Here is a 19,069-nt window from a genome sequence, read left to right as displayed (position 1 = left end):
GAATCGTTTCTCGAATTGGTTTTGCGATCTTGAATCGCTACAATTGGTTTTTTTTGTCATGCCCCTCTTCCCCCCACCGCCCCCCACACACCCCCTCAATGTCACGAGCCGAATAACTCACTGTAGACTCTCGCAGAGCAGCGCGACTGTCAGCGCTAGCCAACGGCTCCACACGGAAGCAGTTGTCACAGAGCTACATCTGAGATTCCTTTCAAGTGACCTTTGTACCGCAATGTAGAGGGGAAACACACCTCTCCACGTACTCTGCGAATGAGAGTAATCTAAGTCTTTGTGACAGTCACACCGATATATCTTTTTTAAAATCAGAGCTGGAATAAAGCCAAATTAAATGGAGTACCGTAATTCAATGTGTGTGTGTATGTGCAGTCATTGGTAACCGGGTCGGAGACCATAAACTTAGCTACACTTGTAACCTCGGTTTAATCGTTTAACAGCTGGAAACATGGGTTCGAATCCAGGATCTTAGTGGTGCCAGCTCATCGCTATGACGTCCGAGCCACCTGGCTACAACTCTGTAATTTAATCACGGGGTTGAAAATACATCACTATAAGAATGCCAGCTCATTGGTTGTTGGGTAAAAAAATTAACCCGTGAAAACAAAGTGTTTCACTATAAATCCTTTATATGCGTGGCATCGGTTTTATTTTATTATTCATTTCTGTTTTTCTTGAGTAAGAGTTTCATTTTTATCACATTGGTATTTTAAATTAAATATGAAAAAAAAAATTCCTATAAAGTGGAAAATTTTGGAACAAAAATTTTCACGAAAAAATATTGTCACGCACAATGAGTCTGTGTGCAAAATGTCAGCTCGATTGGATCACGGGAAGTGGGTTAAAAAACGACCGAAAGATTTGCACGGTCGTAAGCAAGCACGCAAGCACGCAAGCAAGCAAGCAAGTGAACTTTATATAAAGGATAAAAAAAAAAGAAGAGGTAATTGGATGAGGGTACTGGGTCTGGAAGTGTCGTCCTTTGGCGCTGATTATAAACGTTCAGCATTGGCTCACGTCCCTTCAATTCCATTTCGAATTGTGGACGGCCCCGTTTGCAAATTTGACTAAAGGGACAAACAAACATCCTTATGTCAGCGATACAGACGACTCAATTATCCGTGGGCGGGTTATCCGGGTTGTGGATTAACCATACGTGCTTCATTTAAAAAAAATAAACCAAAATATCTTCATACGCGCCGGTATAATTAGTATTAGCTGCTCCCCACTCGTTGAGGTTCAGCGACTGAGCTCCCACGTGACCACAAACATTTCAGAAAGTAAACCGATTACGTTAAGAAGCAATACAAACAGATGACGCGTCCTAGACATGCACCCCCCCCCCTCCCCCCCATTCTACTGAGCTAAACAGTGAATACTTGCGAATATAGCATTTAAATTACAAGTTTAGCATGATGCGTGTTTTATCTGGGCCACCACTTTCCCACCCCATTACACATGATTTTAAATCCCTGTTGGGCATAATGCCCAAATGAACCACGATACCTCCCTGATCTCGTCAAGGGGCGCATACACCATCATCACACGAACTCCGACCATCCTCACAGCAGCGGCTTTTGGCTGCTGGCCATCGAACAAAGACGGTCAGACCGCATCGCGCGCTTTCAGATGCGCTCCTGCGGCCGTCCGATATTAGAAAGCCATTGGAGCTACGCACTTTTAAGTCGAGATTGAACCCTCATTTCTTTAGAACAGTTTTTTGTGTTTCGTTTGTTTGCCTTCCCCGACACCCCGCTATTAGCACGGTTGGCTCCGTACGGTGCGAAAAAAGTTCAACATACATACACAAAATGCGTGCAGGGCGGAATAACCGCAAACAAGCACTCGGTTCTACACAGGCACCGTGCTAGCACAGTGCAGAGTGGCCGAGCAATACCTACTTCATCTCACTCGAGATAGACGGGAATAGGGCCTTCGAACAACGAAAAACAGATGCATCTGGCGTCACGCAATAGGAAGAGCACTGGCCCTTCGCAGATACGAGGATTTGCGGACAGGAATTTGACAGATAAGCGATAAGTTGAAGCTTACAAGGGCACTTGGTGTGGAGTGTGTGGCGAGGGGTGAGCTTGGGCCAGTCAAGCCACACGATGTGGTGACGAGGTTCCACTCAAGTCAAAGTCCGCCGTACGGTGGACATTCCCCTCTCTCTGGGATCAACTCAGGGATCCTGCTAAAGGACACTGGATGCTCTCCCGTGACCCCGGACGCCTGCATGTTCCATCATCACACCTGGTGACGTATCACTCCCTCTTCTAGCAGTTAACATCCTCCGCCATCCGTCTTCGTTGCTCCCATCACCCCCTGTCATCCCATATCATCGAATTACATCCCTCGCCTGGTATGCAGGATGTCGTGGTTTCGATCCCGACCCTGAACGCCTGCTGTATATTTGGAGTTTGCACGTCTCTCTCTCCTGTCTCTCTCCGTGGTCGCGTAGATTTTTCTCCGGGCCCTCTGGTTTGTTCCTCCACATTGAGAACCAACATCACGTGCCGAGAGCATTGGGCTGCTTTACATTTCCACGTGATGATGATAAGCCACTTTGTTGTGCTATAATTCTTGGCCAGGTCGCTTCTGCAAAGCTCAGTGAACCTTACCTGGCAGGGTTAAAAAAAAATTGTTTATAGTTTTTATTGTATCGCATCAATGCAGGGTTATAGTTTACATAACCCCCCTCCCTCTATCACCCCACTTAATCGTATCTCTCTACATCTTCCCACTCCATTCCGCATCAAACTCTCCCCACCATCATCATACTCTCCGTAATCTCTCTCCATCCCCATCCTACCCCCCCCTTCCAACGACCCATAATCATCTCCCTCCCAACTCTCCCGATAAATCACCCCCCCCCCTCCCAAAGACCCAGAATCATCACCACCCCTCCCAACGACCCAGAATCACCCCCCCCCCCCTCCCAACAATCCAGAATCATCACCCCCCCCACCCCTCCCAACGACCCAGAATCATCACCCCTCCCTCCCAACGACCCAGAATCATCACCCCCCCCTCCCAACTCTCCCGATTCATCTCCCACCACCCCTCCACGCATCCACCCAACGCCAACCCCGGCCACGTGACCCGTCCGCGAGCGCGCGAAGCCTCGCCACGCCACGCACTACTTGGCGCGCGCGCACACACACCCCCAACCACCCATCGGAGGAAGCGCGCCCGTTGTCGTGGTGCGTTGCGCGCGCCGCGTTACGCGGAATGCCGGAGATATCCCTCCGCGCGTCGGTGGCGGCGGTGTCGGCGCACGGGGGGCGGGGGGAGCGGTTCCGCGCACATCGAAGCAGCGGGCGGCAGCAGCAGCAGCAGCGGCTCTCTTCCCCAACGCCTCCCTACAAACTCTGCCATCATAGCTAGCTCTGTCTCTCTCGCTCTTGCAGGCGAGCAAGCGGTGAAAAGAAAGGATCGTGGACGTTCAACGCAGACAGCGGCAGACAGCGGCAGCATCAGAGTCGTCACCGCTGCTCGCTTCATGGCTCCACCGCCGCGCACGGAGCCGGGCGGGCGCGAGTGACTCCCGGATGATTTTACCGTCACCTCGTCACTAACGCCATCGTCGTCGTCATCATCATCATCTCGTCCGCGGGTGGGAACGGCGGTCACGAGTGGCTGCTCCACCCCCCCCTCCCTCCATCGCCTCTTCGACCATCGTCTCGGTCGGCAACCTCCATCGCCTCGCTCCCACGTTCACCCACCATCACCTCCTCAATCTTCTTCATCTCTCTCCGTCGTCACCCCCTCGCCTCCACCGCCTTCATCCCTGACCGACGGGGAGTGGTGACGGAGGGCAAGCGGGTCCCCTCTCCCATCACCACCTCCATCATCATCCTCCATCCCAGCACCCCACGTCCATCATCACCGCATCACCCTCCATCATCGTGCTCCTCCTTCCACCTCCATCCCAGCACCGGTGAAGAAGAAGGAGGAGGACGAGGAGGACGAGGAGGAGGAGGTTACCCAGGCTGAACCCTTCGCCATGGGCTCTTGCGAGAAGGACTTCGCCTCCACGGCGGCCGAGGGGCCACTGCGGCTGAGGCGGTCGGGCCCCGGGGCCCAGGACGTGAGGCTGGGGGGGTCCCGGGGGGTCGCTCTGCACGGGGGGGGGCCCCCCTCCGGGGTGCCCCGAGAGTTCGAGGCCGCGGGGCCCGGTGGGTACCCCTCGGGGCCCGGTGGGTACCCGGTGGGGCACGGTGGGTACCCCCCCGCGGGGCCCGGGGACGTCGCGGCCGTGCTCGCGGGACTCCGCATCTACGGCGACGGCGGGCACGGCAGGTCAGTTGGTGGCGGACGAAGGGGGAGTCGTGGTGGGGGGTGGTGGTGGGGGGTGGTGGTGGTGGTGGTGGGGGGTGGTGGTGGTGGTGGGGGGTGGTGGGGAGTGGTGGTGTTGGTGGTGGGGAGTGGTGGTGTTGGTGGTGGGGGAAGTGGTGTTGGGGGGGGGGGGTGAGTGGTAGTGGTGGGGGGAGTGGTGGTGGGAGTGGTGGGGGTAGTGGTGATGGTGGGGGGAGTGGTGGTGGTGGGGAGAGTGGTGGTGGTGGGGAGAGTGGTGGTGGGGGGGAGAGTGGTGGGGGGAGTGGTGGTGATGGTGGGGGGGGGGAGGTGGTGGTGGTGGGGGGAGTGGTGGTGGTGGGAGTGTTGTTGGGGGTGGTGGTGAGAGAGTTGTTGGGGGTGGTGGTGGGAGAGTGTTGGTGAGGGGTGGTGTTAGTGGGGGGGGGGGGGGTGTTGGTGGGGGGGTGGTGTTGGTGGGGGGGTGGTGTTGGTGGGGGGGAGGAGGAGCGGTGGAGCAGCGGTTAGCGCGCCGAACTACGAACCCTGCGACCCGAGTCGCGATTCCCGCTCGCAGCCCGACAACACCCGGTGACGATTATCGGAACCGATCCTGGGCCTCCCCTAGGTCGACTCTGCCTCAAATGAGTACCTGGCGCGGTGTGTAGTAAACATCGTCACTGGGGAGACGAAGGCGGTCGGGCGTGGTGTTGGCCACCCACCCCCTCGTGTGCCGTGTCGGCCTTCGTAGGTGCTCGCTAACAGCACTTGCCCCAACAGTCTGTTACAGGCTACACGGGAGGAGGGGGGCCTTTGTCTTTGTTGCGTGTGTGTCTGTTTTAGAGCGTGTTCATGTGTATGGGCACTGTGTTGGCACAGGTGCCGCATCCTCTGCCAGTCATCTCAGTCATCCCATAAACACCTGGGTCTGTCCCATGACCTCCTGCCGTCGTGTCTACCGGACACTTTAAGTGGCCTCGAAGTGCACCTAGCCTGGCACAAGCGCCGCGGTGACGTCACCGCCACTTAGTGGCTGGCGAATGGCGGCTGTTGTGTTGTCGTTGTGAATGGGAACTTGGATCGGTGTGTGTACGTGTCTGTCTGTGATTGAGTGATTGTGTGTGTGTGCGCCTGTGTATGTGGGGAGCGGTAGTGTAGCGGTTAGTTCCATTCCCGCTCATGGCCAACACCGGTGACGATTATCTGAACCGGTCCTGGACCTCCCCTAGGTCGACTCGGCCTCAAATGAGTAACTGGTGCGATGTGTAAACATCGCTACTAGGGAGACGAAGGCGGCCGGGCGTGGTGCTGGCCACCCACCCCCTCGTGCGCCGTGCCGGCTATCATAGGTGCTTTGCTAACAACACTTGCCCCAACAGTCTATTAAAGGCTACACGGGGGACCTTTGCCGCTATATGTGAGTGATCGTGTGGGGGAGATTGGGCCACATCAGTGTGTGTGCACAAGCATGCTTGTGGGGTCACAGGTCTGCTGGATAAAGGACCCTCCCCATGCAGTAAATCCTTCTCTCACAGTCGCGTCATCCCACTGATACACGCATACCTTTCAAACCATACGGCTTACTCATTTTCTTGTGCAGGGAAATCGAGTTTGCAGGTCCGTACAGCGTACAGACGTTTCAATACGGGCAAAAAATAGTTTTGTGTCTATTTGTTTGTGTTTCTCTCTTGTGATGGGAGTTTGTAGGATGAACGTTGAGATTTATAAGGGCACGGGGTGACCAGTAAGGTCTGAATTGGTCTGTAATAAGGTAGGCACTGATAAGGGGTTGACAGGTATTTACACACCATATCCCACAATCTATTCCATCTCGTGCACGTGGACTGATTCAATTGTTCCATTTCCAAGGTGGTTGTTCTCTGGGGGCGCTTCCCTAAACTAAACTTTGTATTTTACCAGATAAGCCCCATTAGCTACGTAGCTCTTTTTCAAAAGCGACCTGCCCACACATGATAGCTCAACGAAGTGGCTTATTGCGTAGAAATGTATAGCAGCCATATACTCTAATTACACGTTGATTTTTAATGTGGAGGGAGAAACCGGAGGACCCGGAGGAAAATCCACACGACCACGTGGAGAGAGACACGCAACGTCTAAATATACAGGCATCAAGGTTGGGATCGGACCCACGACCTCCTGCATTTCAGGCGAGGTAGTTAACATCTCCACCACCGCGGCGACCCACTCCATTGGTTGTCACTCTGTCACGAGTTATCCATTGTCCCATTATCGCTTCTGGCGAATGTGTCTTGGTCAAGGCCGACGACTTTTCTTAACAGTCGTCATGTTATAATCTTTATAATGTAACATTTGTCTGCTGTTCCACGCACTCTGCTTCCTGCCTCTCTTAAGTCTGATTTCGACCATGGGCATCTCCACGCGTTGTTGTTCCCTCTTCATCATTTGTTCCAATTTCTGAATTGGTGCTCATGATTCAGATCATGATTCAAGTATGTACGTTGAACGTACGTAGCCAATCACGCTAATAGCTTTCTTGCAATGAACATCATCGCAAGATAATTTTCACTGAACTTGTGTTCTTAAATTTTTTTTTACATAGCTAATGCAAGCGTATAATGCGATGATGCTCTTTGAAAAAAAGTCACCAGAACTATAATTTTGGATTCACAGAGTGTGTAATTATATATTTTTATGTTTCAAAATAAAGACATAGGCAGAGGAAATGAGGAAGGACTTTAACAGGGGAAGTGGGTTTGACAGCGAGCAGTGTCTCGTGGGAGGGATTTTCAGACAACGGGTGCAGCAGAGGAGAAGGAGCAACCTCTCGCATGAGATCACGGCTCGAGGGGTGTAGAGATAGATAAGAGAGGGAAGAGTCAGGCAGGGGATAAAGAGCCAATAGTGGGTATCTTCATAAACACAGCGAGTGTGATCCTGTAGTTTGATCCAGCCCTGGATTGTGAGCCAGAGTTTTGGGAACACGTGGCCTTGGCCTCAGTTGCAGATAAACGCAAGAAGTCTGTCGGTGGCATTTTGGATGATCTGGAGTTTGAGATGATGGATATTAGGAGGATGTAGAGGTGGTGTGCGTGACTTTAGGTGCCCTTTACACTCTGGCCCCAGGGGTGGGGTCTTTAGGCCCAGACTAGCTGCTCATCATTGAAACATCTGGCTCCAATGTGCACCTTGGCCTCAGGGAGAGCTGTTTCGGTCAGGTATCTATGGCTACTTTTTGTGCAGCAGGATTCATTACAGTATTTGCAACAACGCACACTTCTAGTGCATGAAGCGACACATTCCCTTTGTTATTTAAAGCTGTACAAGTTCACGGGGTGGTGGTGGGGGGGGGAGAAATCAATGGAGGTATTTTATCGAACTATCCACAAGGGCTTTGTGCCGTTTATCTGTGTGGATGGAGGGGGTCTGTGCATCACATCCCCCCCCCCCCCCCCAATATATTGCTATAAAATATATTTCTGTTTATATGATTGTGGTTATGGTTGTACTTTGTTCATCCCGAATCTCTGCCATTACATACAATGAAACAAGAAAAGGTAAAAAAGAAAAAACAGAAATGTAATACAATACACTATTAGACATAATTGTAAAAAAAACAAATCAAAGTCCATCATATGTGTTAGTGATTTTTTTATATTCTAGGCAGGAAATTAGTTTTCAAATTTTTATTGTTTTTCTGGGGGGGGGAACCCCAGACCCCCTGGAATGATTTGGACCCCCCCCAATGTTGACTCCATGGCTACGGCCTTGGTGCCTCTCGCAGTGCTGTCGCCTCCAATGGAGGAGAACCTCCATGGGGTTTGAAGCGTTTGGTGGGCAGAGCCGAATATTTTTCCTCCTTTTTTGCCGTTGCACTTAATTTGTTCAAAGTTCGCCAAATTGGCTCAAAACTGGTTGACATCCTTTCAATTGGTCGTTTACGTCACCGCGACACTATGATAATTGTGCCCCCCCCCCCATTATCATGATAGTTATCGTTAGCGGTGCTGATTATCTAATTATCGGGTCACGTGTATATGACCAGCTGTGCTGGCCCGGCTATACTGAGAGCATTTATTGTACACTGTGACTCTGATGTGACCTGCCGAGCGTTGGCTATTTTGGAGTTCCTGTGTCGAGAAATTACTCTCGGGTTTTGATCCTGGAACTCACAACATTTAATTAGCGGCCGTTAAAAAAGAAATTGTCGTACCCCGCTCACTCATTTGTTGAAATGTTCTCCCATTCCTCCCCCCACCCTCCCTGTCACATTCCGTTTCGCTGATGCCATGATTGCACAGTCTGCATATTCCGCAAGTTAGTGAACCGGGGTTTGGGGTGGGTGGGGGGGAACTTGAAAAGTCGGAGTCAGTATGTGTGTTGGTATTCGTGTTCATCTCCGTTTGAGAACGTCGTCGTTGATTGACGACGATGACGACGATGGATGGTGGTGTCGTGAATAAACGTTGAGATTCGATTCGTCCGTTGACCACCATCGCCCTCGTTTATCCCCCTTCCACTGCTTCGGGCTTTCCCATTGTGGGCATTGCTCCAACAACCTCGGGGTTTCTTTGTCGAAACGAAACGGCTGAATATTTAAAATTGAATATTTTTTAAGTGAGATCTCTCTCTCTCGGCAAATGGCGCTCACAACTGACTTTATAACACCGGCGTGCATTCGGTGTACGCAAAGTGTCAACAACAGTCAATAGTTACTTTTAGTTTTGTGGATTAATACCACCAGAGCTAACAATACAGTGTATAGGATATTTGGACAAGGATATTAGCGGAGTTGGCCAGCCCCAAGCGTTGGCAATTATTCCATGCATTAGTCACCAAACTGTTCAGCGCGAGCAGTAAGGGTTTCAAATGAGTCCAGTGGTTGATGGTAGTGGACTGGGCAGAGCTGCATTCCTCCGCAGGGAGAGTAGCACTTGGCCTGAACCATGGACACTCATTGAAGTGAGTTTTTCGTGGAAGCGGGGAGAGCCGACGGTTTTCGCCCGTACAGCCGCTTTGGCCAAGAGCAGCCCTTTGGACCTGGACAGAAAACCTCACGTGGATTGCAAGATATACCCGCTGTGATGTCGGCAAACAAAACCCAAAAAATTGACACCCGTGGCCAAAGCAGGAGAAAGAATGAATTGATCAGGAGAGAGACGGGAGCAACCTTTGACCTGACCAGCAGCAGCAGCAGAGTTGTTGACCTTACCGAGGCATAATATGCGGATAGGGTGGAGCCTTGAAAGATGAAGGTAACCTGGACCTGGTCAGGGCTAATAGCTGAGAAGTCACGCCTTGGGCTGGAGGCACGAGGCTGTTTGCGAGCAGTGAGCTGCCCCCTGCCCCCCTGCCATCATCCCCTTGTAGCCTCGCTCACTGACACAGGAATGTTTAAAGGTGGCTAGCCTGCCCAGACCGCCCTTGGGCCACCGGGTGCTCTGTGATGTGTGAGCATTCTAGATTTGAAGCTTTCGTGACTGCAAGGATTCATACTCTTAGGCTTTTTCGGTAAAGTCGCGTAGGTAAAAAATAAAAATAATAGAAGTAATAATAGAAGTAAAATAATAAATCACGACGTTTCGGGCGCAACACAAGCGTCCATCATCAGGTGGGACAACCACAGCAAGAAACAAATGCTGAAGTGGGCAAAAGAGCTGCTGTAACAAGGGGCTATATAGGTAAGAGTATGTGTGAGCATCACACGTGATGCTAGGCTTGGGCTCTTTCCCTCGCGCATCGTACGAGCACTGAAAACGGCTCTCACCTTTCGCGTGCCCCCTTTCTCTCGCTCCCTTTCACTGGTGCCGAGGGCGTGTACGTGATGGTGACTTTGATTGTTATTGTTATTCCGCTGTTACTTGACATTCCCTACCCCCGAGGGTGAAACGTGTAAAAGTTGATCTTTGGGGAGATTTTTTTAAATTGAGATTGTTTAGCCTCTTAAATTAAAAACGATTCTGTTCTCTTTGTTACTCTTTGTGATCAGTAATGTAGAGTTATTTGGCCATGATGCCCTGAAGTTGGTTTTTTAAAATGTTTGTTTTAAATGTTAGCTCCGTACGGTGCATGTTACACATGCATGTCACGTTACTGGTCATTTGCGTTCAACTTTACACCGTATAATTGTCGTAAATAGAAAAGGTTGTTTATAGTTGTAGAATTTTGTCAACAATAATCTTCTGAAGTAATTGTTTAACAAGTTTTAACACGAGCATAAGCATTTAATTCAGTTTCACAATCATATGTCTCACCATTTTACTGAAATACGCTTCAGATTTTTATCTCTCTCCAAAAATATTTGCATTCGGATCAAAGTAGCGTTTACTTTGTAGAGAGCTTACACCATCTGCTTTTATAATAAATCTGCTGGCATTCGACCGTCGCTCGTGACCACTGCTGCGATCGCGTTCGCCATGGGGCGCACCTGCTTTTGTGAGGAGTGATGTGTTTGGATTATTTCGATTATTTTTGCTGCTATAAATTTCCACGTAACAAGCCACTTTTTTCGAGCTATTGCTTGTGGCGAGGTAGTTTCTGAAAAATAAGTTGATCGCTCAGTGGCTTTACCTGATGAGATAAATAATAGTTTATTTTTATTTTTTTAAAGTGATTTTGTTGACCTTTCCTATACTTTGCACTCCTATCGTGTTTTTGTATCGTTTGTTGTTGTAACATTCTGACCCCGTGCCCCTACTGGACAACTGTGAAAAAGAGTGGGACCGTCACAGCCAGATTTTCTGTGAAAAAGAGCTTTGCAGCTAATCGGATTCCTCCTCCAGTCTAACGAAAGCATCCGATTCTAAAATATTCTCATCATGGCAATGCGACCGTTGTGATGATACTGGACATTTCAAAAAAAATATAGCTTCTTGTAGCACGTCGGATTCCTCCAGCACAAATGGACATTTTCTCATTCTGAAGGGATGGCCAGTGCTTTAGGAAACGTCGCGACTACGGATGGCGCCGAGGGCCGGCCCCCCCCTCCCTTGTCAGGCGCTGCAAAAGCGGCTGGCACGTTTTGCGTTGCGATAACGCGTCGAGCGGGCACGTGTGCCGAGTTTGCTGCCGAAGCGATAGCCTGGCTACGGCGAGTGTTGTAAATGCTGCACGTCGCTGATAGTCGCGACACCTTTGACCTAACCTTAGCTGCCGTCACGCTCCACCCCCCGCCAACCCCCAGTCATTTTCTGCGGTGCCTCCGTAAATTTGGCAAAGCAGGCGGCCGGTGCAGCTGCGCTGTGTCGAGCGGCGACCGTGTCGCGCCGCGGTCGATTGTCGATTAACGGCGATGCAAGATATGCGGTAATGCAGACAGCTGGAGAAGTTGTATAAACATTATTTTTTACCGTCATGGTAAAAGTGAGCATAATTTGCGGATGGGTGGAGCCTTTAAAGTGCAGCGGGAATGGAGAGGGTCTGAGGTGGCGAGGGTGTATCCGGTGTAGGTGGTCAGGGAACTGGAGTTACACAAATCGGTTGTCTCACTTTACTCCCTCGCCTGGTATGCAGGAGGTCGTGCATTCGATGCCAACCCTGACACCTGCCTGTATTTTTTGAGTTTGCATGTTCTCCCCATGGTCGTGTGGATTTTTTTTTCCGGGTCCTCCGGCTGTTCCCTTCACATTTAGAAACATGCATTTGAAGTGTTTGCCTGCTTTACATTTCCACGCGATGATGAGCCACTTCGTTGAGCTATCGTTTGTGGCCAGGTCGCGTCTAAAAAAGAGCTGTGTAGCTCAGTGGACTTGACCTCGTAAAATAAAAAAAATAGTTAAATAGTTGTCATAGTTTCTAATAGAAATCTTGGCGTGCGCATTGCATCCTAACTGCGTTGCAGCCGGAGAGAAAAAATGCTATTAAAGTGAGGAGGCAAAGAAGTTGAGGGAACTTTGCGAGTGACCTCGGTGTGATGCTACTGTGGAGGCATCTGTGGTTGTACCGTGCGATAACCCTCCGGTGCGTTCCCACATTTTACCGCGAGTCGTCCGGTACGACGTCCGACGTTTCGGTCCGCGTGCCCGGGGTTGCTTCTTCCGCGACCGAATTCGTGAGGCGCTCAACGTCGCAGGAGGAGGACATTGCTCCGCCAAAGACTGCGTGGCATGACCTGAAAACGCATAGCGATGCCCATAGACTCACGCAGAGACCCATAGACTCGCGCAGAGACCCATAGACTCATGCAGAGACCCATAGGCTCACGCAGAGACCCATAGACTCGCGCAGAGACCCATAGGCTCGCGCAGAGACCCATAGCTTGTTGTCCTGCCCCCACACCTGTGATTTGCATGGTTGGCCACTTACGGTGCGAAAAAAGTTCAACATACTGGACATGCACCTCCGGTTTGTACGAGTCGATGCTCACCCGAATGAGATTGCAACCAAAGTTTCGGAGGGGGAAACAGGGCACCTAGATATTTAACAGCACCTACCCCCCTCGCATCCTACTTTTCACCTTCCCCCTCTCACCTCCGATTGGCTACGTGACGGTGCGAAAGAAGTTCAACGTTACGTACGTAATGTAACTGCTTCACGACGGCCGGTCCCGAATCGCGGTGCAGGTGCCGGCTTATCCGTCGCATTCTGTGCCAGCAGCTATACACGCGGCGGTATCTCTCACTGGTGCTAGTTGACGGAGCGCGCCGCATGAAGGTTACCGCGCGCTCGGCGGCGTTTTTGCGGTTTTTCGATTTTTTGACACGTGAATGAAGGGACGGAAAGCGCGCTTCAGTGGCAAGACACCTGGCCGCGTCGGGTTAATCCAGGTGAAAGCAAAATCCGTGCGAGCCGAGGGGTTAGCCAGCGTGGCCCACGACTCTCGCGGTGCTTGCTTCGCGCTGGAATCTAGAGTACGTCGTCAAAGTCTTGAGCGTTAGAAGCTATAAAACTTTACATTTTTTTATTATCTTCTTGGTTCTTTCGGTAAAGTCACGTAGAAGGGACATAATAAAATAAATATAACATAATAAAATAATTCTCACGACGTTTCGGCCACAACGCAAGCAGCCATCCTCAGGTGAAGAACAGGTCTGACGCTGTCTTTCCGACAGACCTGTTCTTCACCTGAGGACGGATGCTTGCGTTGTGGCAGAAACGTCGTGAGAATTATTTTATTATGTTTTATTTTTATTATTTTATTTTTTCCCTTCTACGTGACTTTACCGAAAGAACCAAGAAGATGAATTCCTGCAGTCGCGAAAGCTTTAAATCGAAATTTTTTATTAAACCAAGGAAGGCTCGCTTAGCTATGAAGCTCTTTATTCAGAAGCAACCTCGCCACAAATGATAACACAACGAAGTGGCTGATCACCATGTGGACCTTTATAGCAGCCAAATTACTCTAAACGCATGTTGTTTCTAAATGTGGAGGGAAAAACCGAAGGACCCAGAGAAAAAGCCACGGGACCACGGGGAGAGAGAGACACACAGACTCTAAATACACAGCAGGCATCAGGGTCAGGATCGAACCCACGACCTCCTCCATACCAGGCGAGGTAGTATTTGCGATTGTGTTTTAAGTTTTTTTTATATACATTGCAAAATTGCGGTATGGCACGGTTGTTTTTTTTATTAACAGTAATCCATTTTACGGAGAATACTTTAAGCAGTAATAACAGGAAACGTCGCCATTGTTCACGTTCTACTTTGTTGCGACGGAGCGCCTCTTCGAAGCCAAAAATGGGTTTTGTCCATTTCGTGAGGCATTGGCGTTTGAAAGGGAAGCTTATGGCTTGCACTCCCTCCGGCAGCGACTGAGTAAACAGCTCTGAGAACCTGGGTTTAATCCCGGCCACTGCTTTGCGTGAATCGATGGCCCTCCAGCAGAAGGTTTGATTGCAGCTTGGAGGGTCTTGCTCAACTGCAGGCAAACTGCACAGTGTCTGGCCAGTTGAGACGTCCATTTGTGATTTGGTGTCATTACCACCCTTGAAAGGTGAAACTGAAATGAGAAGATTTAAGAATTGTGCTTTAGCCATTGACAGAACCTGTTTGAACATTGGCAACCACCCACCTCATGCTGGTAATGTCCATTTCAATTGCTGCAAAGAAATGCCTAGATCAGGGGTCGGCAACCTACGGCTCCGGAGCCGCATGCGGCTCTTTACGGGCTGCTTCTTGACGATATGTACGTATGTACTCAGATGCATTGCGGCTCTTGAAATACTGAATTTTGTACCAAATTGGAAAGAAATGGCTCTTCTTGTTATTTTGGTTGCCGACCCCTGGCCTAGATAGTCGTTTTGGTTTACAACTTCCTGTAAACGGTGGCTTTAACTCGTGAGTTAAAATCCTCCACTCCTCTTGAAAATTGTTGTTTAAAAGACACCGCTATTGTTAACATATCGTACATTCTGTACAAAGGAGCATTTTTTAAATGTGAACATACCTATGTTTTGTTTGGGCGAATGTACAGAATTCACAAGTGTGTGTATGTATGTTGAACTTCTTTCGCACCGTACATAGCCAGCCGTGCTAATCAGAGGTGCGAGGGAAGGACAACAAACTAAACACAAAAAGCAGTTCTAAAGAAATGAGTTTTCAACATTTTTCAATCTAGATTTAAAAGTGCACTGTGTAGAACTATGCGGCGCGTGCGTAGCGCAGGTGGCAGAGATAACGCAGCGTGTACCGTGCCTGCCACACGCGTTGCGCTTCACAAACGTGGATGCACGTGTGTGCTGCGTGTTGCCCATTGTGAGCGGTGGCCTCGGTGGAGCGTGCTCTGCTGTGCGCTAGACTCGCAGCGCTTGCGAACAAAACCGTCTCATCTCAACCGTAATGCTCCGAGACAAGTAGAGTCTGCAGGTACCTTAGGCAGAAAACAAACATATTAAAACCATCAGGGTCTGAGAAAAGTTTGGGCGTTTTCTATCCCCGTAAGTAGTTCACAAGCGTCCCGCGATGCCAGTGCTGTCCACGTGAGATTTCACTCATTAAAACGTATCCTTAGCATTACGAAACTCATCAATACGGCTCATTCTTAAGCGCGTATTTGTTTTTTGCACCGTTTGAACCCTGCGCAACTGCCAATATCCCATTTATACCGTCGTCGCGTCAACCCGCGCGTTGGCTTCCGCAGGTATTCCCAGGAGAGCAAGCGCGCCAGTCTGGGCGCCTCCTACGACACTTCCACGCGCATTGGCGGCGGCAACGGAATGGCGATGCCGGGCGGCCCCTCGTCACTCCAGGACCCTCGGCTCGCCGGCAGCCCTCGCTCCAGCCTGGGCCTGCAGCCGTCCGATCATCCTCACGGCCTGCCTAGCCCGCGCGGCTCCTACACGGGCCCGTTCGACAAGTACGCCAGCCCGCGCTCCAGCCTCGTGCTGGCACCGGGCTCTCTGTACGCGAGCCAGCGCGACGACGCGGCGGGCGCGGCCCCCGGCAGCGCCCGTTCCAGCCTGGGTTACGGCGGCGAGCTGCCGGCCAGCCCGCGCGCCAGCCTCATCGGTCACTCCGCGGAAGCGGCGGGTGGTGCGGCCGCCGCTGTTGCCGCGGCCGCGGCGGCCGCGGCTGCTGCGGTGACGGTCGGCGGCAGCAACCGCACGAGCGGGATCAGCATGGGCTATGACGACCGTTGCCCCGCGATGAGCCCGCGCTCCAGCACGGGCAGCCAGTACTCGCACGCTGTCAGCCCGCGCGAGAGCTACACCAACTACACGGGCGACTTCGACGCCTTCCGCGTGCCGCACGGCCTCCACGCGGGTGCCGGACACGTGGGTCTGCAGCAGCTGCAGCAGCAGCACCAGCAGTACCAGCAGCAGTACCAGCAGCAGCACCAGCAGCAACAGTACCAGCACCCGTTCCACGCCGTGGTCAGCCCGCGCTCAAGTCTGTCGAGCCACAGCTCGCGCAGTTCCCGGGGTTCTGGCGCCGGCTACCCCGAGCTGCAGCTGCCATCACCGCGCTCCTCGCTGGGCCACGAGGAGGCGGTGCCCGTTCCCGTGGAGACGGCGCAGATGCTGGCGTGCACGCCGTTCAGCCAGCAGAAGGCCTACGCCGCCCACCCGCTCACGATGTCAGGTACCGACGGAGCCGCCCCGCGTGCTGTGGCCACTGTGACGCCGGTGGGGAAAATGAAAGGCGCGAGGTCTTGAGCAAGTGAACGAGTGAATGCGTACGTTCATAAGAATTCTCACAAGGTGATGGTCCGAAGGTTACCGAGTGACTCAGAGGTCAAGAGCGTCGAGCTGGCACCGATAAATAAGGGTCCTGGCTTTGAATTCAGGCAGCTGTGCCTGTGATTAAACCGGCTTCTCAACTGTAGCGAATGTGATGTTCATAGCTCGGTTGCCAATAACCGCACAACAACAACAAAAAATCCATTGCTTAAAATTGGTTCTGCTCTTACTTTAGTAAAAAAAAATCCAGCTCTCTGAGAGTTAAAATATCAGTTTGTTGACGAGTGGGGTGAGAAGATGCTGTTCTCTATTGTGTGAACCAGAGGTCACTTGAAGGGATTTCAGAGGCAGCTCTAGGGTGTCCGCTTTCGCAGGCCGTTATCTCACTTGAAGAGTTTTTGCGCTGCTTTGTGAGATCCGAATGGGTACTTTGTCTCTTGATTTGATGCCGATTAGCGCAATTGCCATTCAACTGGAGAAAAATTACCAAAAACAAACCCCCCTTTTCCCTTCCAAGCAAAACACATGGCAAATAGCCGACTGTGGCACAACGTTTGCTATGTGCCGTCACGAATCGCAGGGAATTAAATTATAAAAAAAACCCATTGGGTTCCATCGGTCTAAGGGCTGTGGTGGAATCGGCTTGGACGTGGATCGTAACCTTCGTGCAGTGCACGCTGCGTGGACCCCTCGTGGCACCTGTGAGTCACTTGGGACCCCTCCTCTGGCACGTCCCACAGATCACTCGGGGCCCCTTTGTCTGCTTCCCTCCTTTGTGACGTGCGAGAGGCCTCCTGCCTTGCATTGTTTCTGCACGACCCCGTCACGTAGTGGCCAGCCGTCAGTAAATTACCGATGGGCATTTCCTTTCTCGCAACGCTCGCGTGCCACGCGTGTCCGAACGAGTTCCCACCTGCAACTGCGCATTACGATCGGAGGAGACGGCATATCACAACCGACATAGTACTGCCCGTAGACTCAACATTGCCCCCCATGGACTCAATACTGCCCGTAGACTCAACACTGCCCATGGACTCAACACTGCCCGCAGACTTAACACTGCCCGTAGACTTAACACTGCCCGTAGACTCAACACTGCCCGTAGACTCAACATTGCCCATAGACTCAACACTGCCCGTAGACTCAACACTGCCCGTGGACTCAACACTGCCCATGGACTCAACACTGCCCGTAGACTCAACACTGCCCATGGACTCAACGCTGCCCATGGACTCAACGCTACCCATAGACTCAACACCGCCCATAGACTCAACACCGCCCATAGACTCAAGACCGCCCATAGACTCAACACTGCACCATAGACTCAACACTGCCCATATACTCAACACTGCCCATATACTCAACACTACCCATAGACTCAACACCGCCCATAGACTCAACACCGCCCATAGACTCAAGACTGCCCATAGACTCAACACTGCCCATAGACTCAACACTGCCCATAGACTCAACACCGCCCATAGATTCAAGACTGCCCATAGACTCAAGACTGCCCATAGACTCAACACCGCCCATAGACTCAACACCGCCCATAGACTCAACCACCGCCCATGGACTCAACACTACCCATAGTTTGTTGTCCTTCCCCCGCACCTCCGATTCGCACAGTTGGCTTACGTACAGTGCGAAGGAAGTTCAACATACATGCTTTTGACTACCGCTATTACCACGTGTGATCAACCCTCTAGATGACGATGTTCAACTTGGACCATTTTCTATTTGCTGCCGTCGTTTCCATAGCGCTGTCGATCTTTACGTAACATGCAGTCTGCGCGCACAGTGGACGACACGTTCAGAGAAGCTTTGTAACGCCTTCCTTCCACTGCGCGCATTGCAAGCATGCCTTGAAATAATACACGCGCTTGTATGTGTGTGTGTGCGCGTGCGTGTCTCTGTGCACCACGCATAAAATGCTTAGTGTTCACAAGTGTAGAACTATGCGGCGCGTTGTAGCGCAAGTGGCAGAGATAACGCAGCGTGTACCGTGCCTGCCGGTTGCACTTCACAAACGTGGATGGGTGTGTGTGTGTGTGTGCTGCGCACTGCCCACTGTGAAGCGGTGCGCTTGGTACCTCGCCTGGTATACAGGAGGTTGTGGGTTCGATCCCGACACTGACGCCTGCTGTATATTTTGAGTTTGCATGGTCTCCCTGTGGTCGCTTGAATTTTTCTCGGGATTCTCCTGTTTTTCCCTCCACATTCATAATCAACATCACGCGTTTAGAGTATTTGGCTGCTATTTATTTTCATGCGATGATAATTCACTTCGTTGAGCTATCATTTGTGGCCAGGTTGCTTCTCAAAAATACCTATTGTGGTTCAGTGGGCTTTACTGGTAAAATAAAAAAATTTTATTGAGTAAAAAAAAATGTAGTTTTTTTATTTTAGTTGACCATCTCATCTCAACCGTGATGTGCTAAACGACACACATAGAGGCTGCAAGTAACGTAGACCAAAAAAGACCTTATCGGTGAAGTTTTGGGCAACAGCCCTTCTTCATATGTAATTTCCTCTTTCGGATAGCGTTGTTGTGATTGCGCACCACTGCCAACAGCGGCAGCAGTGTCGCCCGCTGATTTAAAGAGGCGTTTGGAAGCTAACCCCCTCTCCAGGTCACAGTCTCATCGTGGCGGAGGAAAGAT

The 19,069-nt window shown here is 51.2% G+C and overlaps 2 protein-coding genes across 2 annotated transcripts in view; both read left to right on the top strand.

The window, feature by feature from the left end:
* Positions 1–19,069, top strand: part of LOC133355844 (cytochrome c oxidase subunit 4 isoform 1, mitochondrial-like) — a 554,855-nt gene that overhangs the window by 448,819 nt on the left and 86,967 nt on the right. The gene's annotated exons all lie outside the window — the stretch shown is intronic.
* LOC133355801 (Wilms tumor protein 1-interacting protein homolog) overlaps positions 3,222–19,069 on the top strand; it is a 74,175-nt gene continuing 58,327 nt past the window's right edge. The window contains exons 1-2 of the mRNA XM_061573172.1: positions 3,222–4,317; positions 15,368–16,308. Coding sequence (XP_061429156.1) covers positions 4,022–4,317; positions 15,368–16,308 — 1,237 coding nt within the window. The 5' untranslated portion in view covers positions 3,222–4,021. The remainder of the gene's footprint in view (positions 4,318–15,367; positions 16,309–19,069) is intronic.

The sequence above is a fragment of the Lethenteron reissneri genome, chromosome 52 (genome assembly GCF_015708825.2).
Source record: "Lethenteron reissneri isolate LAM-NWPU_2019-01 chromosome 52, ASM1570882v1, whole genome shotgun sequence".
Lineage (NCBI taxonomy): Eukaryota > Metazoa > Chordata > Hyperoartia > Petromyzontiformes > Petromyzontidae > Lethenteron > Lethenteron reissneri.
Note: the sequence above shows the minus strand (reverse complement) of the source record. Positions and strands in the feature narration are given on the sequence as shown.